General features: G+C 40.9%; 1 protein-coding gene across 8 annotated transcripts in view; it reads left to right on the top strand.

The window, feature by feature from the left end:
* Positions 1–17,322, top strand: part of RPS6KA3 (ribosomal protein S6 kinase A3) — a 112,264-nt gene that overhangs the window by 54,483 nt on the left and 40,459 nt on the right. For all 8 annotated transcript variants that reach the window (XM_070067183.2, XM_008272438.5, XM_070067182.2 and 5 more), the window contains 2 exons: positions 4,348–4,464; positions 13,535–13,616. In XM_070067183.2, coding sequence (XP_069923284.1) covers positions 4,348–4,464; positions 13,535–13,616 — 199 coding nt within the window. The remainder of the gene's footprint in view (positions 1–4,347; positions 4,465–13,534; positions 13,617–17,322) is intronic.

The following is a 17,322-nucleotide window of genomic DNA, read 5'->3' as shown; positions in this document are numbered from 1 at the left end:
CTCCAGCTTCATCCTGTTTGCAGGCTTTTGGGAAATTAATCAGTGAATAGAAGATCAGTCTCTAGCTGGCGCCACGGCTCACTAGGCTAATCCTCCGCCTTGCGGCGCCGGCACACTGGGTTCTAGTCCCGGTTAGGGTACCGGATTCTGTTCCGGTTGCCCCTCTTCCAGCCCAGCTCTCTGCTGTGGCCAGGGAGTGCAGGAGGATGGCCCAAGTCCTTGGGCCCTGCACCCCATGGGAGACCAGGATAAGTACCTGGCTCCTGCCTTCGGATCAGCGCGGTGCACCGGCCGCAGCGGCCATTGGAGGGTGAACCAACGGCAAAAAGAAGACCTTTCTCTCTGTCTCTCTCTGTCTCACTGTCCACTCTGCCTGTCAAAAAATTAAAAAAATAAAAAAAGATCAGTCTCTTGCTCTTGCTCTCTCTCTGCTTTTCATATAAAATAAATAAATTTTTAAAAGAAAAAAAGCACTAAGAAAAAGGATACTTTTTTGAAATTTATTTTAAAATAAGATTTTCAGAGAGCTGAAACAGAGGGGCCACTCCCAGCTGCTCCATTTCCAATCCAGCTTCCTACTAACGCACCTGGGAAACCAGTAGAAGATGGCCCAGGTACTTGCACCCCTGCCACTTAATGAAAGATCCAGATGGCATTAGGGGCTCTTAGCTTCAGCCTGGCCAAGCCCCGGCTCTTGCAGCCGTTTGGACAGTGAACCATCAATTGAAAGATCTCTTTTTCTGTCTTTGCCTTCTTCTCCGTCACTCTGTCTTTCAAATAAAGAAAACAAATCTTAAAAAAAAAAAAAAGTGGGGAGTGGTGCTGTGGTATAGCAAGTAAAGCCGCTGCCTGCGATGCCAGTATCCCATATAGGCACAGGCTCGAGTTCTGGTTGTTCTGTTTCCAATCTAGGTCCCTGCTAATGCCCTGGGAGAGCATCAGAAGAGGGCTCAAGTGACTGGGCCCTTGTACCCACATCGAGAGCCAGAACAAGCTCCTGACTCTTGGCTTCAGCCTCACCCAGCCCTGGCCTTTTCGGCCCATCTGGAGGGTGAACCAATAGTTGGAAGATCCCTCCCTCCCTCCCTCTCCTCCTCCATTTTCCCCTTTTTGAGAGGAGTACCCAGGAAGAGGTAACATCTTAGATTCAGCTAGTGCTTGTTTCTACCCTGATATGTACTGTACAGGATTATTGAAAATTAAAGGTGATAATGGGAAATCACAAAACCAAGAGCTAAACCAATATTATTTCATTATTGTTGCCATAGTTTTGAGAGAGTTCAGAATGAATAAGCTGCCTAGGTTAAATAGTAAAATTATCTATAAATGTCCAGCCTTTTAGAAAGTAAAACGATACCCTTGGATTCTTTTCCTCTTCTGGAAGCTTTTTTCCTCCCTTGTGCTATTCTTGTTCAAAAGCTACCATGTTGGGGGCTGGTGCTGTGGCACAGTGGGTTAAACCACTTTTCTGCAGCACCTGCATCCCGTATGAGCACTGGTTCAAGTCCCAGCTACTCCACTTCCAGTCTAGCTCCCTGCTAATGTACCTGGGAAAGTAGCGCAGGATGGCCCAAGTCCTTGGGCCCCTGTACTCATGTGGAAGACCTGGATGAAGCTCATGGTTCCTGGCTTCAGCCTAGCCCAACCATGGCCATTACAGCCTTTTGGGAAGTGAACCAGCAGATGGAAGATTGATCTCTTTGTCGCCCCCTCTCTCTCTGATACTGTGACTTTCAAATAAATCTTTTTTTTTTTTTAAAGCTACCATGGTAAGATATCCTGTTACATCTTTTTGAAAACTCTTGCTAATTCCTTAGATTACCAACTTTCTATGAGTAGCTCAGAAAATGTTAATTGAGCTCAAGTGTTTGGATGGAATATAATAGTAGCCAGAATAGTTTGTATAACACGTTTAGATACTACTAATAGTACTGATGTACCTAGGAAAGGATAACATTACACTCAAAAAATAGAGCTGATCATCTTTAGTTAATAGGCTTATGTTTCTGGTTTCACATTATTGTAGTTTTTGGCTATCACGTGGTATGTGTCTCATGTAAATAAGGTCTACTTAATTTTCTGATCTCAACAAAAATAAGTAAAATCCTATATACATATGTATTTTGTTCTATGAGTTCCAACACCCTCCCTCAAAAATCCTCTTAACCCAGATACCTTCACTGTTCAACCACACTGAACAGTCTTTTTTTCTCTTCTGTGCCATCCAAATGTTAAATCTTTCTGATTTTGTATTTTGGAGTTACTCCTTTCTCTCCTCGCAGATCCCAGGTCATTCTGTAACAGAAAGTATTCCAAGCAGATAAAGATTCAGTGTACTTAATTAAATGGCTGTACTGAGCATAGAAGTCTCCAAGTTTACCCTGGAGTATTTTTCAGCCCCTCTCCTGATTGAACAAGTTGTTTTGTTTTTTTTTTTGTTTTTTTTTGTTTTTTAAGATTTACTTATTAATTTGGAAGAGTTAGAGAGAAGGAGAGACCGAGATCCATCTGCTGGTTCACTCCCCAGGTAGACACACTGGCCAGGGTTGGGTTAGGCTGAAGCCAGGAGCTTCATTCAGGTCTCACATGTGGGAGGCAGGGGCCCAAGTAATTGGGCCATCTTCTGGTACTTTTCCCAGGCCATCAGTAGAGACCTGGATCAGAAGTAGAGTAGGCTGGACTCGAACTGGCACCAGCTTTATCTACTATGCCACAACACTGGCCTTCAGATTTTTTAAATTTTATTTATGGTATAAAAATTTCATGTATTTCACATATACAAGTTTAGAAACATATTGATTGTTCCCATCCTACCCTCCCTCCTGCCCACACTCCTGCCCTTCTTCCTCCTCTCTCTCATTCCCATTCTTAATTTTTACAAAGATCTATTTTCAGTTTACTTTATACTCTTAAGATTAACCCTACTCTAAGTAAAGAGTTCAACAAATAGTAGGGGCCAGCACTGTGGCGCAGCAGGTTAAAGCCCTGGCCTGAAATGCTGGCATCCTATGTGGGCACCGCTTCTAGTCCCGGCTGCTCCTCCCCTGATCTAGCTCTCTGCTATGGTCTGGGAAGGCAGTGGAAGATGGCCCAAGTCCTTGGGCCCCTGCACTGCGTGGGAGACCCGGAAGAAGCTCCTGGCTCCTGGCGTTGGATCGGCGCAGCTCCGGCCGTTGCGGCCATCTGGGGAATTAACCAGCAATTGGAAGACCTCTCTCTGTCTCTGCCTCTCTCTGTAACTCTGTCTTTCAAATAAATAAAATAAATCTTAAAAAAAAATAATATGAAGGACAAAAAAAAACACCCTTCTCAACAGTGGCGACAAGGGCTGTGAAAGGTCATCAAATCTCAAAATGACAATTTCACTCCAATACATACATTTTAGGTACTTTGTTAGTTACCAAAGATCAGGGAAAACATACAGTATCTGTCTTTTTTGGGACTGGTTGATTTCACTGAGTATAGTGGGTTTCCAGTTTCCGTTTTGTTGGAAAAGACAGGGTTTCATTTTTTTATTACAGCTGAGTAGTATTCCATAGTGTGTGTACACATACACATATATAATAATTTCTTTATCCAATCACCAGTTGATGGACATCAGAGTTTTTCTTTAATATAGCATTGTTTTTTCCTAATACAACCACACAACAGAGCACCACAGATTGATCTTTTATTTTCAGACTTCTTGTCCTTATTTTAATGATCTCCAATAAGGAGTATGAAGAAATAATTGGAAGTGCTAGTGTCATGTGTATGTTAAATTGGCCTGCATAGTGAGCTGATATCATTCTTTCTCTGACATTTTGCTTAAAAGTGTATTTGTGGGCCGGCGCTGTGGCGTAGGGGGTAGGGCCGTTGCCTGCAGTTTGGGCATCCCATATGGGTGTTGGTTTGAGTCCTAGCTGCTTCACTTCCAATCAGGCTCTCTGCTATGGCCTGGGAAGGCAGCAGAGGATGGCCCAAGTCCTTGGGCCCCTGTACCCACGTGGGAGACCAGGAAGAAGTTTCTGGCTCCTGGGTTTGGATCAGTGCAGCTCCAGCCTTTGCTTCAATTGGGGAGTAAAGCAGCAGATGGAAGACCCCTCTGTCTCTCTCTCTCTCTCTCTCTGCCTCTCCTCTCTCTGTGTAACTGACTTTCAAATAAATAAATAAATCTTTTTTTTTTTTTTTTAAAGAGCGTGTGTATTTGCTTGGTGTATGTTTTCTATTTGCCTGGTGGGTCAGTAAAAGGTGGCTTCTGTATATCAGTTTGAGGATTTCTAGTATGCTATGCTAAATTATTAATTAATTTCTGGCAATAGAAAGTAGCTTTAAGTCTGTTTTATCCCTGTTTATTTGCCTCTGCAGGAAGAAGGCAGTATCAAAGAAATTGCAATCACACATCATGTAAAGGAAGGTCATGAAAAGGCAGATCCTTCCCAGTTTGAGCTTTTAAAAGTATTAGGACAGGGATCATTTGGAAAGGTAAGTCATGTATGCATGCTTTTTAAAGTTGTTTTTGTAGTTTATGTATGTTTCGTACAAATGGGAGAGCAAATATTTTATGAAATGCTATTATTCTCCCTACCGGTGGTATTTTCTATGTTGTTTACATTTTTCACTATGAGTAAGTGTGGGATAATGAAGAAATTCATTGAAAAGTATGTTGGACTCATGACAAGAGCCTAGGGTGATTACTGACACCATAAACAAGAGTGTCATTTTGTTAAGTCAACAACAGGAGTCACTGTGCACTTACTCCGCATGTAGGATCTCTGTCCTTCATGTGTTATACAATGTGAATTAATGCTATAACTAGTACTCAAACTGTACTTTACCCTTTGTGTTTCTGTGTGGATGCAAACTGTTTAAATCTTTACTTAATATATACTAAATTGATCTTCTGTATATAAAGATAATTGAAAATGAATCTTGATGTGAATGGAATGGGAGAGGGAATGAGAGATGGGAGGGTTGCAGTTGGGAGGGAAGTTATAGGGGGGGAGCCACTGTAATCCAAAAGCTGTACTTTGGAAATTTATATTTATTGAATAAAAGTTAAAAAAAAGAAAAGTATGTTTGAAATTTTAGTGAACTGGTGGTATTCACTTCGTACTCATTTTATCTAAGATTTTTTGTTTATTTGAAAGGCAGAGTTGCAGAGAGAAATGGAGAGACAGATAAAGGGGTCTTCCATACACTGGTTCACTCCCCAAATGGACACAACGGCTGGAGCTGGGCCCATCTGAAGCCAGGAGCTTCCTTTGGGTCTCCCACATGAGTGTAGGGGTTCAAGGACTTGCTTTCCCAGGCTGTAACAGAGAGCTGGATTGGAAGTGGAGCAGCCAGGACTCGAACAGCGCCCATATGGAATGTCAGTACTACAGGTGGTAGCATTACTCACTATGCTACAATGCCAGCAACTAGAATTTTTTAAAAATTTTTATTAGTTTTCATTTTATTCAAAAGTCAGAGAGAAAGAGAGAGAGCTTGATATTTCACCCACTGGCTTGCTACCCAAATGTCCGTAATAGCCAGGAGCCTGGAGCTCAAAATGATTGTCCCACGTGGGTGAGAGTAGTCCGTTACCTGACCCATCATTTATTGCCTTTCAGAGTGTTCATTAACAGAAAACTGGATCAGAATCAGAGTATGTCAAACTTGAATCAGACACTCTGATATGGGATATGGGTGTCCCAAGTGGCACTTAATCTGCTCATCAAATGCCCACAGCTTATGGCTTGTCTTCCAAATGAATGCAAAGTTTGCACTCTATTTAATAACATTCTTGTTTTCATGTAAAAAATATTTTCCCAAATAAGTAACATTGCTCCAGAAGATGCAACATCTTTGTCAGTTTTCTTTAAGCAGTCCTTGTGCCCTGCTACACACATTCAGGACATTTCATTTTGAAAAGTACACCATTATAATCACTGCTACCTGATCTGTCTAGTCGTTTCTCAGCTGGATGGAAATTATAAGATTGCACTCAACTTTCACAGTGCAGTGATTCCTTATCACTTCTCAGTAAGAAAACATTTGAAGATAGGCTTTGCCAGATTCAAAACAGCACCAAGTTAACTCTGATGTGTGTTTTAGTGGGCCTCTTTATCAATTACTTTTTTTCAGTACCAAAGAAGTCTTGATTTATTCATTGTATTATCTCCCCCCCCCCCAAAAAAAAGGGATTGCGAGAGTTAGCATGATGTATTACAGAGTGACTAAAAAATGGAAAAGGAAGTACCCAGTACAGAAAAATCAACCATCAAGCAAACACACCCCAGTGATGGGGCCAAGGAGGCTTAGTCTCTTGCAGTTCAGGACTGATGGGAAGGAGTCTGAAGAAACAGGCACAAGCTTTCGTACCCTCCTCCCTCCCCATGTTTGAAAATTTCATACAAAGCTTTGGTTTCTAGCAGTAAACATGGAGTTAATTTGTCTCCTATCAAACAGCCTTGTGGCCACTTTACCATAAGTTTTTCCACCTACATAAGAGTTCCTGAGTGACTTGGATGTACACTCATAGTCCCCTTGGTCTCCAAACCCCACTTTCTACTCAGAAGGTCCCCATTTGCTTCTCTTCTTTAGGATACAAATTAAGTAGATTTGAACTATCCAAATACATCAGTATCTTAAGTTTTTGGCATAAATCACATCAAGAAATAGTCTTGCCTCAGGACATTGGGAACAAGGGATGAAGGTTTCCCATTCAGTAATTTTGCACAAATCCTTTTAGAGTTGTGGAGATATTTCAAGAACTGAACATTTATGTGTGTGGGTGTGATGTGTAGGTTTCCTTTTGTGGAAGGGGTATGGAGAAGAGGGTAGGGTAGGAGTCAAGTTTTAAGGGTAAATCCAAAATAGGAGAGGGGAAGGGGAACACAAAAGTAAAGATGACTTAAGGTCCCCACTTCAAGAAGAACCTCCCCCCCTCCAACTTACGTTTCAGATCCTTTTGCCTGTACAAAATTTACCAAGATGCTTGGCTATTTTTCTCACAATATAAAATAAGTTTGTAAACAATGAAGCCCGAAAAGATCATGGAGAAAGACCAACACACATTTACACAAACAAAGCCACCTAGTAATCACCAACTCAGAGACTCAGTGAAGTCTTACAAAGCCCGGACAAATAGAATAACCAGAGGGGAGCAGCGTTTGGGGAAGGAGGAACCCAGGATTAGACACACACCACCCAGTGTGTTCTGTTGCATCTGTCCCATTTCAACACAGTGAGGTAGATTTCTGGTGATCTCTCAGCATGTAACAAACCCTCTTTTCCTCCTTTAGTTACCATGACACAGTAATCACTACTGTCACAGGACAAAACACTGGCTCCTTACGCTGCGAGACCTTCACATATGGGTCTGCCTGAAAGCCAAGAATTTTGATAGGTTAAGGATTTTAATCCTTGCTTCATGTGGGTACGTACAGAGGTCTTAGTCTTCAAACTCATCCTTACCAGCTCACGTTTTTCACACACATACACACACCCTGTTGTGCGTAGTGGGCCTGGCCTAATCTGGTGAAGGATGCTTCTGTTACGTGAAGCAAAAGACCTGTGTACTAGAATCAGGCAGCCCGAACCATGGTTTCCTCTCTGCCTCGGCCTCTTAACTTCTCTGTGTCACTTCTTCCTGTTTAGGCTAATTTTCTTTTTTCTTAAATGAAAGCTTTTATTTAATAAATATAAATTTCATAGGTATAACTTTTGGATTACAGCTGTTCCCCCCCCCATACACGCCCTCCCACCCCCAAACTGTCTCACCTCCTACTTCTTCTCCCATCCCATTCTTCATTAAGATTCATTTTTAATTATCTTTATATACAGAAGATCAACTCTATACTAAGTAAAGATTTCAACAGACTGCACCCACACAGGCACACAAAGTATAAAAGTACTGTTTGAAGACTAGTTTTACCGTTAGTTCTCAGTACAACACATTAAGGACAGAAGTCCTACATGGGGAGCAAGTGCACGGTGACTCCTGTTATTGATTTAACATAGACTAATTTTCAGTCTTCCAGGAGGAGATCAAGTCATGGGGCAACCCAATTCACACCTCATCTTCCATGAAACATTTTCAAGGTGGTGGGAGTTTCAAGAGGACACTATTGCTCCCCCCCCAAAAAAAAAGCCAGCTCGAATTGGCACACTGCATTCCAAATTGTTGCTCTCCATGGGGGGGGGGGGGAGTATTTCCTGTGCAACCTGGAGCTGCTACCGACTTATCCCTGAAATTATCATGTGCCTGAGGACACAGTGCAGGAATGAGGGCCTTATGTTAAAATATATAAAAATACAAGACCAGAATATTTATATTAAGAAAAAAAGTTAAAATGTACAAGATATGTCATTTGCATACAGTGCAGTTGGCTTCCTGGAGAAAGTGACACCCTAGGTACAGTTATCTAGGGGATCAAATAAATAAATCATATTGGTCAAAAATGGGTGGCAGAGGGTTTAGCAGCAGCGGGTCTATGGCATTTGCCCTAACCACCCTTTTTGCCAGTCATCAATCCCTTTGTCTGGGACAGTTCCCAACACACTGTCCCAGAATTGTGTTATGAGGAAACGAGATGTGGAAAACCCTGTCTTACTCCTGAGAGATTCTCTCCTACAGAATACAGCAGCTTGTGGGTTGAGTCCAGTAATCTGGGCCATCAACCAATCTTTTCATCATGGCGAGGGAAGTATTATTCCATGTCTTCCTTGAAAGGAAAATGACTTTCCCATCCAGGCTACTTTCTAAAGCTACTGCTTTCTAGATGTTGAATGTGGGGCCTCCAGTAAAGCATGCAGGTTATAGGTTGATGTCCCCCTCAAGGCCCTTACTTGTATTTAGATAGATCTTGGTTTGGAATTCCTTTGCCTCACCCTTTCTCCCAGTAAGGGGGAAAAGGGGATGATGCTATGAACCCCAGCCTGAGATTCATGGCAGTGCCAGCTACCCCCCAGCACACCCTGTCCCCCCTGTCTCCACTGTGTGGTTGATGCCTGCTCCTTGAAACTTCCTGATAGCAAAATAAGAGCCCCCACCCACTGTGGCTCAAGTCTGGGCCTCAGGGAGCAGGGCAGGGCTGTGGATCTCTTCTTCATCGTCCCGGAAGTAGGCTGGCTTTCCCAGGCAGCTGGGGGCATTCTGGGCCCTCAAGGGGCACAAGGCCACCATATGCTGATGTTCTGGTGGAAGTGGCATTTCTTGGGCTTCAGGGGCAGCTCGCATCCCTTGGCATGGTGATCTAGACCTCTACAGTTGTAGCACCTGTCTCCTTTAGACCTGCGCTTCTGCATGTTCTTCCCCTCTGGCCACCTCTCAGTCCCAGTACAGAATACCCCATCAGACCCAGTGACAAGGATGGCGTCCAGGTCTTTGGCAAACTTCTTGAAGGTGAACTGCACTGCTTCACCCTCCTTCAGGCTCCGGAAGCTTTCCACGTTCAGCTTACTATGTGTGCACACTTGAGCACGACCCCAGCACAGGCAGTCACAGACAGGAAGCCAAACCCAGTCTGCACACACATTGAACCACTTACAGATGGCAGCCCTCTGAAGTCCCTGCAGCTCATCTGCCAACCAGGCCATGTCCTCTGCTGCTTCGGTGTAGCCGTCTGCAAACTGCTGGTTGGACACTGAGCTCATGGTCATCAGCTGAGCCTGTGGCCCTGGGGCCCTAGTCGGTTGGCTGCTGGCCCCAGAGAAGTCCAGAGGCCTATTCCGCAGTTCTTGGCTAACATAAGTAATTTGTTACCATTGTTAACCTCTTTCAAACCCAAAGCAATGCTTTTAATCCAGCTCTAGACTAAGCGGCCAGCAGAGCATGATGGTTGCAAGTTTGGACCCTAAGCCAGACTTGGATCCAGTTTATTTTTGTTTTTATTCTGTTTATTCACTGTGTGTGCTTGAACAAGTTACTTAACCTCTTGAAGCCCTGTTTTCCTTTTCAAGCCAGTCATTAAACATTGAAGTTGGCGAGTTTTCATTCTAGGCTTCCATCTCCTCTGCAGTCTTTGCTAACTGATTTCCTCTCTGTGCCCACTATCTTCCTTGTAACTCACATACACATGATGTAACAGATTTATATCTGCAATCTAGATTGCTCCTTCATGCTCTGAATTCTCATGTAGAGCTGCTTATTTTTCATCCTATTTGCATGCCTCAAAGGCACTTTAAATTCAGCATATCTAAGACCAAACTCATGATATTACTGTACCCCTATTTCATTTTTCTCTGTCACTATGACTGCAGTTAAGCAATCCAGAAATTTGGGAGACATACTTGACATATCTTTGTAGTACTCCCCCTCCTCCACCCTGGCTGATCTCATCTGTCACCAAGTCCTGTTGATTGAGTAAAGATTTTTTTTTTTTGGAACATCAAACCGTACTTTATTTTAACTTACCAAATGAATACATGCAGATGCTTAAAATGAAAGCTAATAGAATTCAATAAATAAAATGTAATAAAGAGTAATCTCTAAATGTGTGGCAAAACAATCATGGTGTATGAGGAGAAGGATGGGATGGACACACACAAGCACACACATAAACATTTTAACAAGTTTGGGCTCAGCAGTTTTTCCCCATTACTCTTTTCTGTTCCCATCCCTTAATGACTTTTGGGATGATTTAGTCATTTTTGGTTACTAAAAGTTTGTCCACTCAAAAATTTTAATCTCCTACTCGGTGTACATTGTCCCTTTCCTGTATCTTCTGGGGAAGATTTCTGAAATCATGCCTGTCTTCTCCACTACTGCCCCTTTCCAGAATATGCCGCACCATTCTCTTTGTCTGTTAAAGGAATCTCCTAAGTCTATACCCTAAATTTATTCTTTGTACAATCCAGTATTTACATGACACCCAGCATGAGCTAATCTCATACACAGCCCCACCCCCACCCCTTAACCCATCAGTAGTAGCCTCCCTTCACTTTTATGTAAGGAAAATAATTAAGATTGCTGGAAGTCCCTCCGTCAGACCCCCGCTACCACTCCAGTGCCAGTTCATAGACTTTTCCACCTTCCGTGTTCTGGCCGCATCAGCCTTCTTTTCCAGTCCTTAAAGCATGCCAGGCTCAAACCCGCTGGAAAGCCTTTCCGCATGCTCTTCCCCTGACACACGAGCCCGCCCCTGCTCCCCTCAGCTCCTCTGGTACCTGTGGCCTTTCCTACCATCCCGCCCAGCTCCTATTCCTGTGTTACACCATCAGAACACCACGTATGTCATCTTCGTGGCACTTAGCGTAATTTCAATTTTTCATTTGTGTAATTATTTGTTTATTGACTGTCTCCTTCAGTAGACTGTCTGATCTCTGAGTGCAGGAGCCGTGCTTTGTACTGACTGTCTCAGCATCAAACCAGTAGTGTAGTTCCTAGCATGTAATTCTGAAAAGAATTATTGTGTGACCTTACAGAGTGGTAGTGAGAATTAAATGATATAAGGTCAAGTACATAAGGTCTGGTATTAAATTGTATTATCATTTACTTCATAAGGCCAAATATTTGGGTTTATTTTTATATAATACATAGTCAGGGAACACAATATTTAAGTTCCTAGGAATTAGCATGCTTTTCCCTTTATTCCTTTAAAAGTAATTTAAATACCTTACTATAAATAGCAAACATTAAAAATAGGGCAACTCCTTTCTTACTCATCCTAAAAAAACATTGTAAGCCAAGGAAGCATGGATAACCTGTCACTGCCTAGAATAGCTTCATGCGGGAGTAAGAAAGGTCAGAAATGCTGTGATGGGGGAAGGTCCCATGGCAGCCTGGACTGCTGTTGCTCCTGCTGGGTTTGGCTGATCACCAGCCAAAGGAGATAGAAAAAGAACAGCCTGAGCAGAAGCACCGTACTGGGTGGCTGACCCAACTCTTGTCCTAGTACCTCCACTGTGACACAGGGCAAATTATTTAACCTCTTTAAGTCCTGGTTTAGGCAACTATAAACTAGGCATTGCATAGTAGGTCTGCCTCCCAAAATTGTTGTGATACTCTGTTACAAAGCTTTTGAAGGTACTTCGCAAACTAAACACTCTATAAAGTGTTGAGAGTACTTTCATACAACTGTTGACAGTTTAGAAAATTTTTCTTACAGAATGGAACAAAGCAGCTCAATTAGGAAATCTTCAGGATGAATAAATATCAGATAAATCCTAATTATCTCCACCTAATTGCAATCTGTTCCTGTTCAAAAATATTACTCATCTCTGACTTTAACATTTGAACATAATTCTACCTTAGAACTGCCCTAAGAATGTTTTTCTTTCCTTAGATTGGCTCCCAGCTAATTGGCTGAGAGGAGCTAGAGTGGGGCTTAGTAAAGGGGGAAGGGAGTGATTGGAGGAGAGCATCACCCCTACATCAAGGTTTCTGCATGTTGTGGTTTTCCTCACTGGATTTAGAGACATTGCCCGTTGCTTTGGCACAGTTTCTCAAAGTGAGAAACTTTACCTTGCCCTAGAATCGGTTGAATTAATCCTTTATAGATTTTATACTAATAGTCTAACATGCTAAGTCAGATCATTGTGAATGGACTCTAAAGTTAATTCTAGGTTATTGCTTCTCTCCTTGCTATCTATAGCAGCTCAAGAACACTGATACAAAAGAATGGCTATGGGGGAAACTTGAAATTTGGACCCACTGAGGAGGTCTGTTTAAAGGTTTGATGGAAAGGATCATGAATTTAATGGTCAAAATGAGCAAAGGGTATTTGGAGTCATGTTATAGCATGACCATTAATTATTTATAGCAGAATTTATTCATTTTGCATAAATCCCACACACTCAATCTTGAAAGTAATAAAAAGTATTTAGAAAATCAACAACTGCATAATATACATACCTGAGAATTATGCTCTTTATATTTAGGGATATGTGGGGTCTTTAAAAAGATCATGGAAAACATTTATCATGAACTGCATGGATTTCAGAATTTTTTCCACCAAATAATTCTGTTTTCCTATAAACTTTGTTAAATGCTCTGGTTATATAATAATTTGATTGTATAAAAGTGGGGATGTGGGTTCTGGCTTAAGTCACATCAAGTATTTGTGACTAGGATTCTTCAATCTAAGTGTTGTTTTTCTGCCCAGCAGTGGTATGTGCTTGTAGTTTTCATCTGTCTATCCATAGAAAAGACATTTCATCAGTGAATAATTCTATCAACAGAGAACTGGTCAAAAGGAATCCCTGTGTAATGGTCTTGAGGCTCAGAAGACTTTGTTTTGTTAAAAGCACAACCATCCCCAACTGTGCTACACTGTAAACACTTTGGGCTCTTTGCCTTCTAAATGCTATGTATATAGTTTAAATTTTCTGTCATAAAGTATTGTATACTCTTTGGGAATTGGCAAAACAACAAAACTAAAAAAATGTATTCACTTATGTTGATACCTCTGTTAAAAGTATAACCACTTCATATTTATAATTGATACATTTTAAAGGAAATAATCTACATCAGAATCTGTATTATAAACTATATTACAGCAGGGATCTTATTTTAATAAAGATATAGTTTGTTACACTTGGCTATTTGATTTTTCTTATTTAAATACAGGTTTTCTTGGTGAAAAAAATCTCAGGCTCTGATGCTAGACAGCTTTATGCCATGAAGGTATTGAAGAAGGCCACACTGAAAGGTAAGTGCTGCTGCCATTTGTAATGTTGGTGTCCTAGTAACAAACTAAAAGATCGCAGAACTCATGTGACTCGGGAAGTCTGGTTACCTTCTGAAGCGTTCCTGTTACCTGCTTTAAATTTAGACAGACTTTCAGTCAGTTATTCTTGCTGCACTGAGAGTTGCACAGCTAAGTAGGAATAGGAGTTGACTTGTTAGAGAAGAATTGTAAATTTATCTTGGACTTTAGGCAAGTCGAAGTTTAGAAGATTAAAACTGGATTTGATTCATCTCCATGTTAATATAATTATTATGATGTTTTTAAAAACTTACTGGGTGAATAATAGAATAAAGGACTTTATCATCTTGATTTATGGTTTCTAGGTTTTTATTCTGAGCTATAATCTTAAAATCTAATGTACGATTTTACTTTACCAATAACCTCCAATTCTATTACATATTGAATCCAATGTCAGTTTTTTCCTTTTCAATTTATATCTAATTTATAAAGCTTTTAAAATATTTTATAAAGAACATTTACAATGATCATTTATTATTTCTGTTAATAGTAGTTAGTCATATACTGTGGATGTTACCATCCTCAGAAATTCCACAATCTTTTGTTTCTAATCTCTTTCTCCCTTTCTCATTGTATTTCCTTTCCCATCCAATCTCTACCCCAGTGGCATTAACCACTCACTTGATTCTTTCTAAGACAAGGAAGTTAAATTATATCTTTAATACCCTAACTTTCTATCACCACTTTTATGATTTTACACTCATGAATCTTATGTTATAAAACTGCATTGATGGAACTCAGAATTCATTCACAAAAGTAACAAAAGTAGTTTGTTTTTATGGGATTTGTGTTGTATACAATATATGGAAAAGAAGCTGAGCACTCTGAGAAACCTAAAAGATAGCAGGCATAGAACTAATTGCCCAGTTCCTACCAAAGAACGCTGCTGTTAAAAATGTCAGCACTTCTCTAGCCAACCAGTTAGCTTAATATCATTTTTTCACTTGCATTTTCCTTAAAAAATAACAAAATGAGTCAAACTTTTATTTGAAAAACATATACATCAATGAGTATTTTGGAAAAGAAAAATAAGAAGTGAATAAGCTTAGCCAGGTGTGAAAATTTATTTAAAACAATAGTAACCTAATGTGTTATTGGGGGGTGGGGAATAACATAGGCATAGAAACCAGTGCAACAAAAGAGTATAACATATATATTAACTTTAATGTATTTATTATACAGGTATTGAATACCTGCTGTGCTATGTGACAAAGCAAGTATATACACTGCAATGAAAAATCTAAGTAATGATTTTATAAATTTGTTTGCAATGCCCCTGAGCAATCAGGAGAACAATCAGAGTCTTCTTAAAGCCTACACTGTAGCCAATTCAACCAAACCGAATTTTATGTAACTTACCACCTCTAGGAAACTTGTGAAGAAATATTAAGCAAAGTGCAAGCAAGTAGATGAACATACAGAAAATTTGAACCTTTCATACAATGAAAAATAGTATAAAAAAGAAAATATCTTTCTCAAATATTATATAATATTAATATATAGAAGTTGACTAAGAAAGACTCCTGGGCCTGCACCGCGGCTCACTAGGCTAATCCTCCGCCTGCACCCCAGGTTCTAGTCCGGGTTGAGGTGACGGATTCTGTCCCAGTTGCTCCTTTTCCAGTCCAGCTCTCTGCTGTGGCCCAGGAGTGCAGTGGAGGATGGCCCAATTGCTAGGGCCCTGCACCCGCATGGGAGACCAGGAGGAAGCACCTGGCTCCTGGCTTCGGATCGGATCAACGCAGTGCGCCGGTGGCAGCCATTTGGGTGGTGAACCAACAGAAAAGGAAGACCTTTCTCTCTGTCTCTCTCTCTCATTAACTCTGCCTGTCAAAAAAAAAAAAAAAAAAAGAAAGAAAGACTCCTACTAACCAAATTTGGGACAATTTGAACATTGCCATATGGAAGTGATAGATTATAACACGTTGAATAAAGTAAGAATCCATTAGTTACACGATATGTTAGTTAATGAGGAATAAGGTAAAGCTCTTCCTTGCGGTAGAATTCTAACTAATAAATGTAAAAAAAGGGGCAGGTGTTGTACAGAATATCATACCACTGTTTGTGATACCCACATCCCATATGGTGTGCCAGTTTGTGTCCTGGCTCTTCCACTTCTGATCCTACTTCTGGCTGATGCATTCTGAGAGGTAGCAGATGATGGCTCAAGTGCTTGTGCCCCTGCACCCATGGGAGAGAACTGGATAGAGGTCCTGACTGCTGGCTTAGGTCTGGCCCTGCCCTGGCTGTTGCAAACATTTGAGGAGTGAACCAGCAGATCTGTCTCTGTCAGTCTCTGTCACTCTGCCTTTCAAGTAGATGAAGAATAAATAAACATTTTTTAAAAGGCTGAAGGAATGAAGAGTTAATAAGAAATACCATGGGCCTGTGTTGTGGCCCAGTGTTTGAAATGCCTGCCAGCATCCCATATCAGAGTGCCAGTTCAAGTCCTGGCTGCTCCACTTCCAATCCAGCTTCCTGCTAATGCACTTGGGAAGGCAGCAGATGATGTCCCAAGTAGCTGGATCCCTGCCATCAATGTGGAAGACCAGGATGGATTTCCTGGCTCCTGGTTTCAGTCTGGCCCAGACCTGGCTATTGTGGCCATTTGGGGTGTGAACCAGCAGGTGGAAAATCTGTCTCTGTCTGTCCTCCTTTTTCTGTTGATCTTTCAGATAAATAAATTTTGAAAAAGGAAATACTATTACAACCTCTGCCTAAAGGATTTCAGAATAAAGTTAATATAAGGATAGTACTAAAATGAAGTACTATGTCTTAAATAAAATTACAGGTGAACTTAATGAAAATGTATCAGTAAAAAATTAAAAGAGATTGGGCTTTTATAAGTATGTAGAATTATATAGATACAAACTGTGGAAGGGATCATAGAATAGTGAAAGTATTTTATTTTTTGGAATTATAGACTACTGGATAATTCTTTTTTAAAAAAGATTTTATTTGTTTAATTGAAAAGGCATAGGGACAGATATACAGAGACAGAGAGAGAAGAAATGTCTTCCATCTGCTGGTTCATGCTCCAAATGGTCGCAACAGCCAGATCTGGGCCAGGCTAAAGCCAGGATCCAGGAACTCCATCCTGGTCTCCCATGTGGGTGGCAGGATTCCAAGTACTTGGGCCATCTTCTTCTGCCTTTCCAAGTGCCAGCCTCCTGCCATGCTAGTTCTTGACCCCCCCCCCCCAATGACAAGGACTTTCATCCTTACCTGCTGCTTTTGCCGTGTACCTCAGTTCAACAGTCTTTTAATACAATTCTTGATTTGACTTTTCATTTGGAGACATAATCTGTTTACTTTATAACATAGAATATTAGATTTTAGTTATCTCATACTGCTACGTACATACAATTTCCCTTCTGGCATCTTCCCAGGAATCTTTTCATTATTACAGCTTTATAAATGTTCCTAGCAGAACTGATGGTATACAGAATCACATTTCCTTTACATCTTTGCTCTGATCAGTTGCATTCCCCAAAGTCTGTGTCTTTTTCTCAGTTTACTTTCTAGGTTGGGTAGAACACATCTTCTTGTAGTTACCTCAGAAAAGGTGAATGTACAATTAGTTGTATTCTGTCTCCTCAATTTCTATATGTACATAAATTAATACACACATACATAGAGTTACACAGAG

The sequence above is a fragment of the Oryctolagus cuniculus genome, chromosome X (genome assembly GCF_051225735.1).
Source record: "Oryctolagus cuniculus isolate XC-2025 breed Fujian yellow rabbit chromosome X, ASM5122573v1, whole genome shotgun sequence".
Lineage (NCBI taxonomy): Eukaryota > Metazoa > Chordata > Mammalia > Lagomorpha > Leporidae > Oryctolagus > Oryctolagus cuniculus.
The sequence above is the reverse complement of the archived record's forward strand: the minus strand, read 5'-3'. Positions and strand labels throughout refer to the sequence as shown.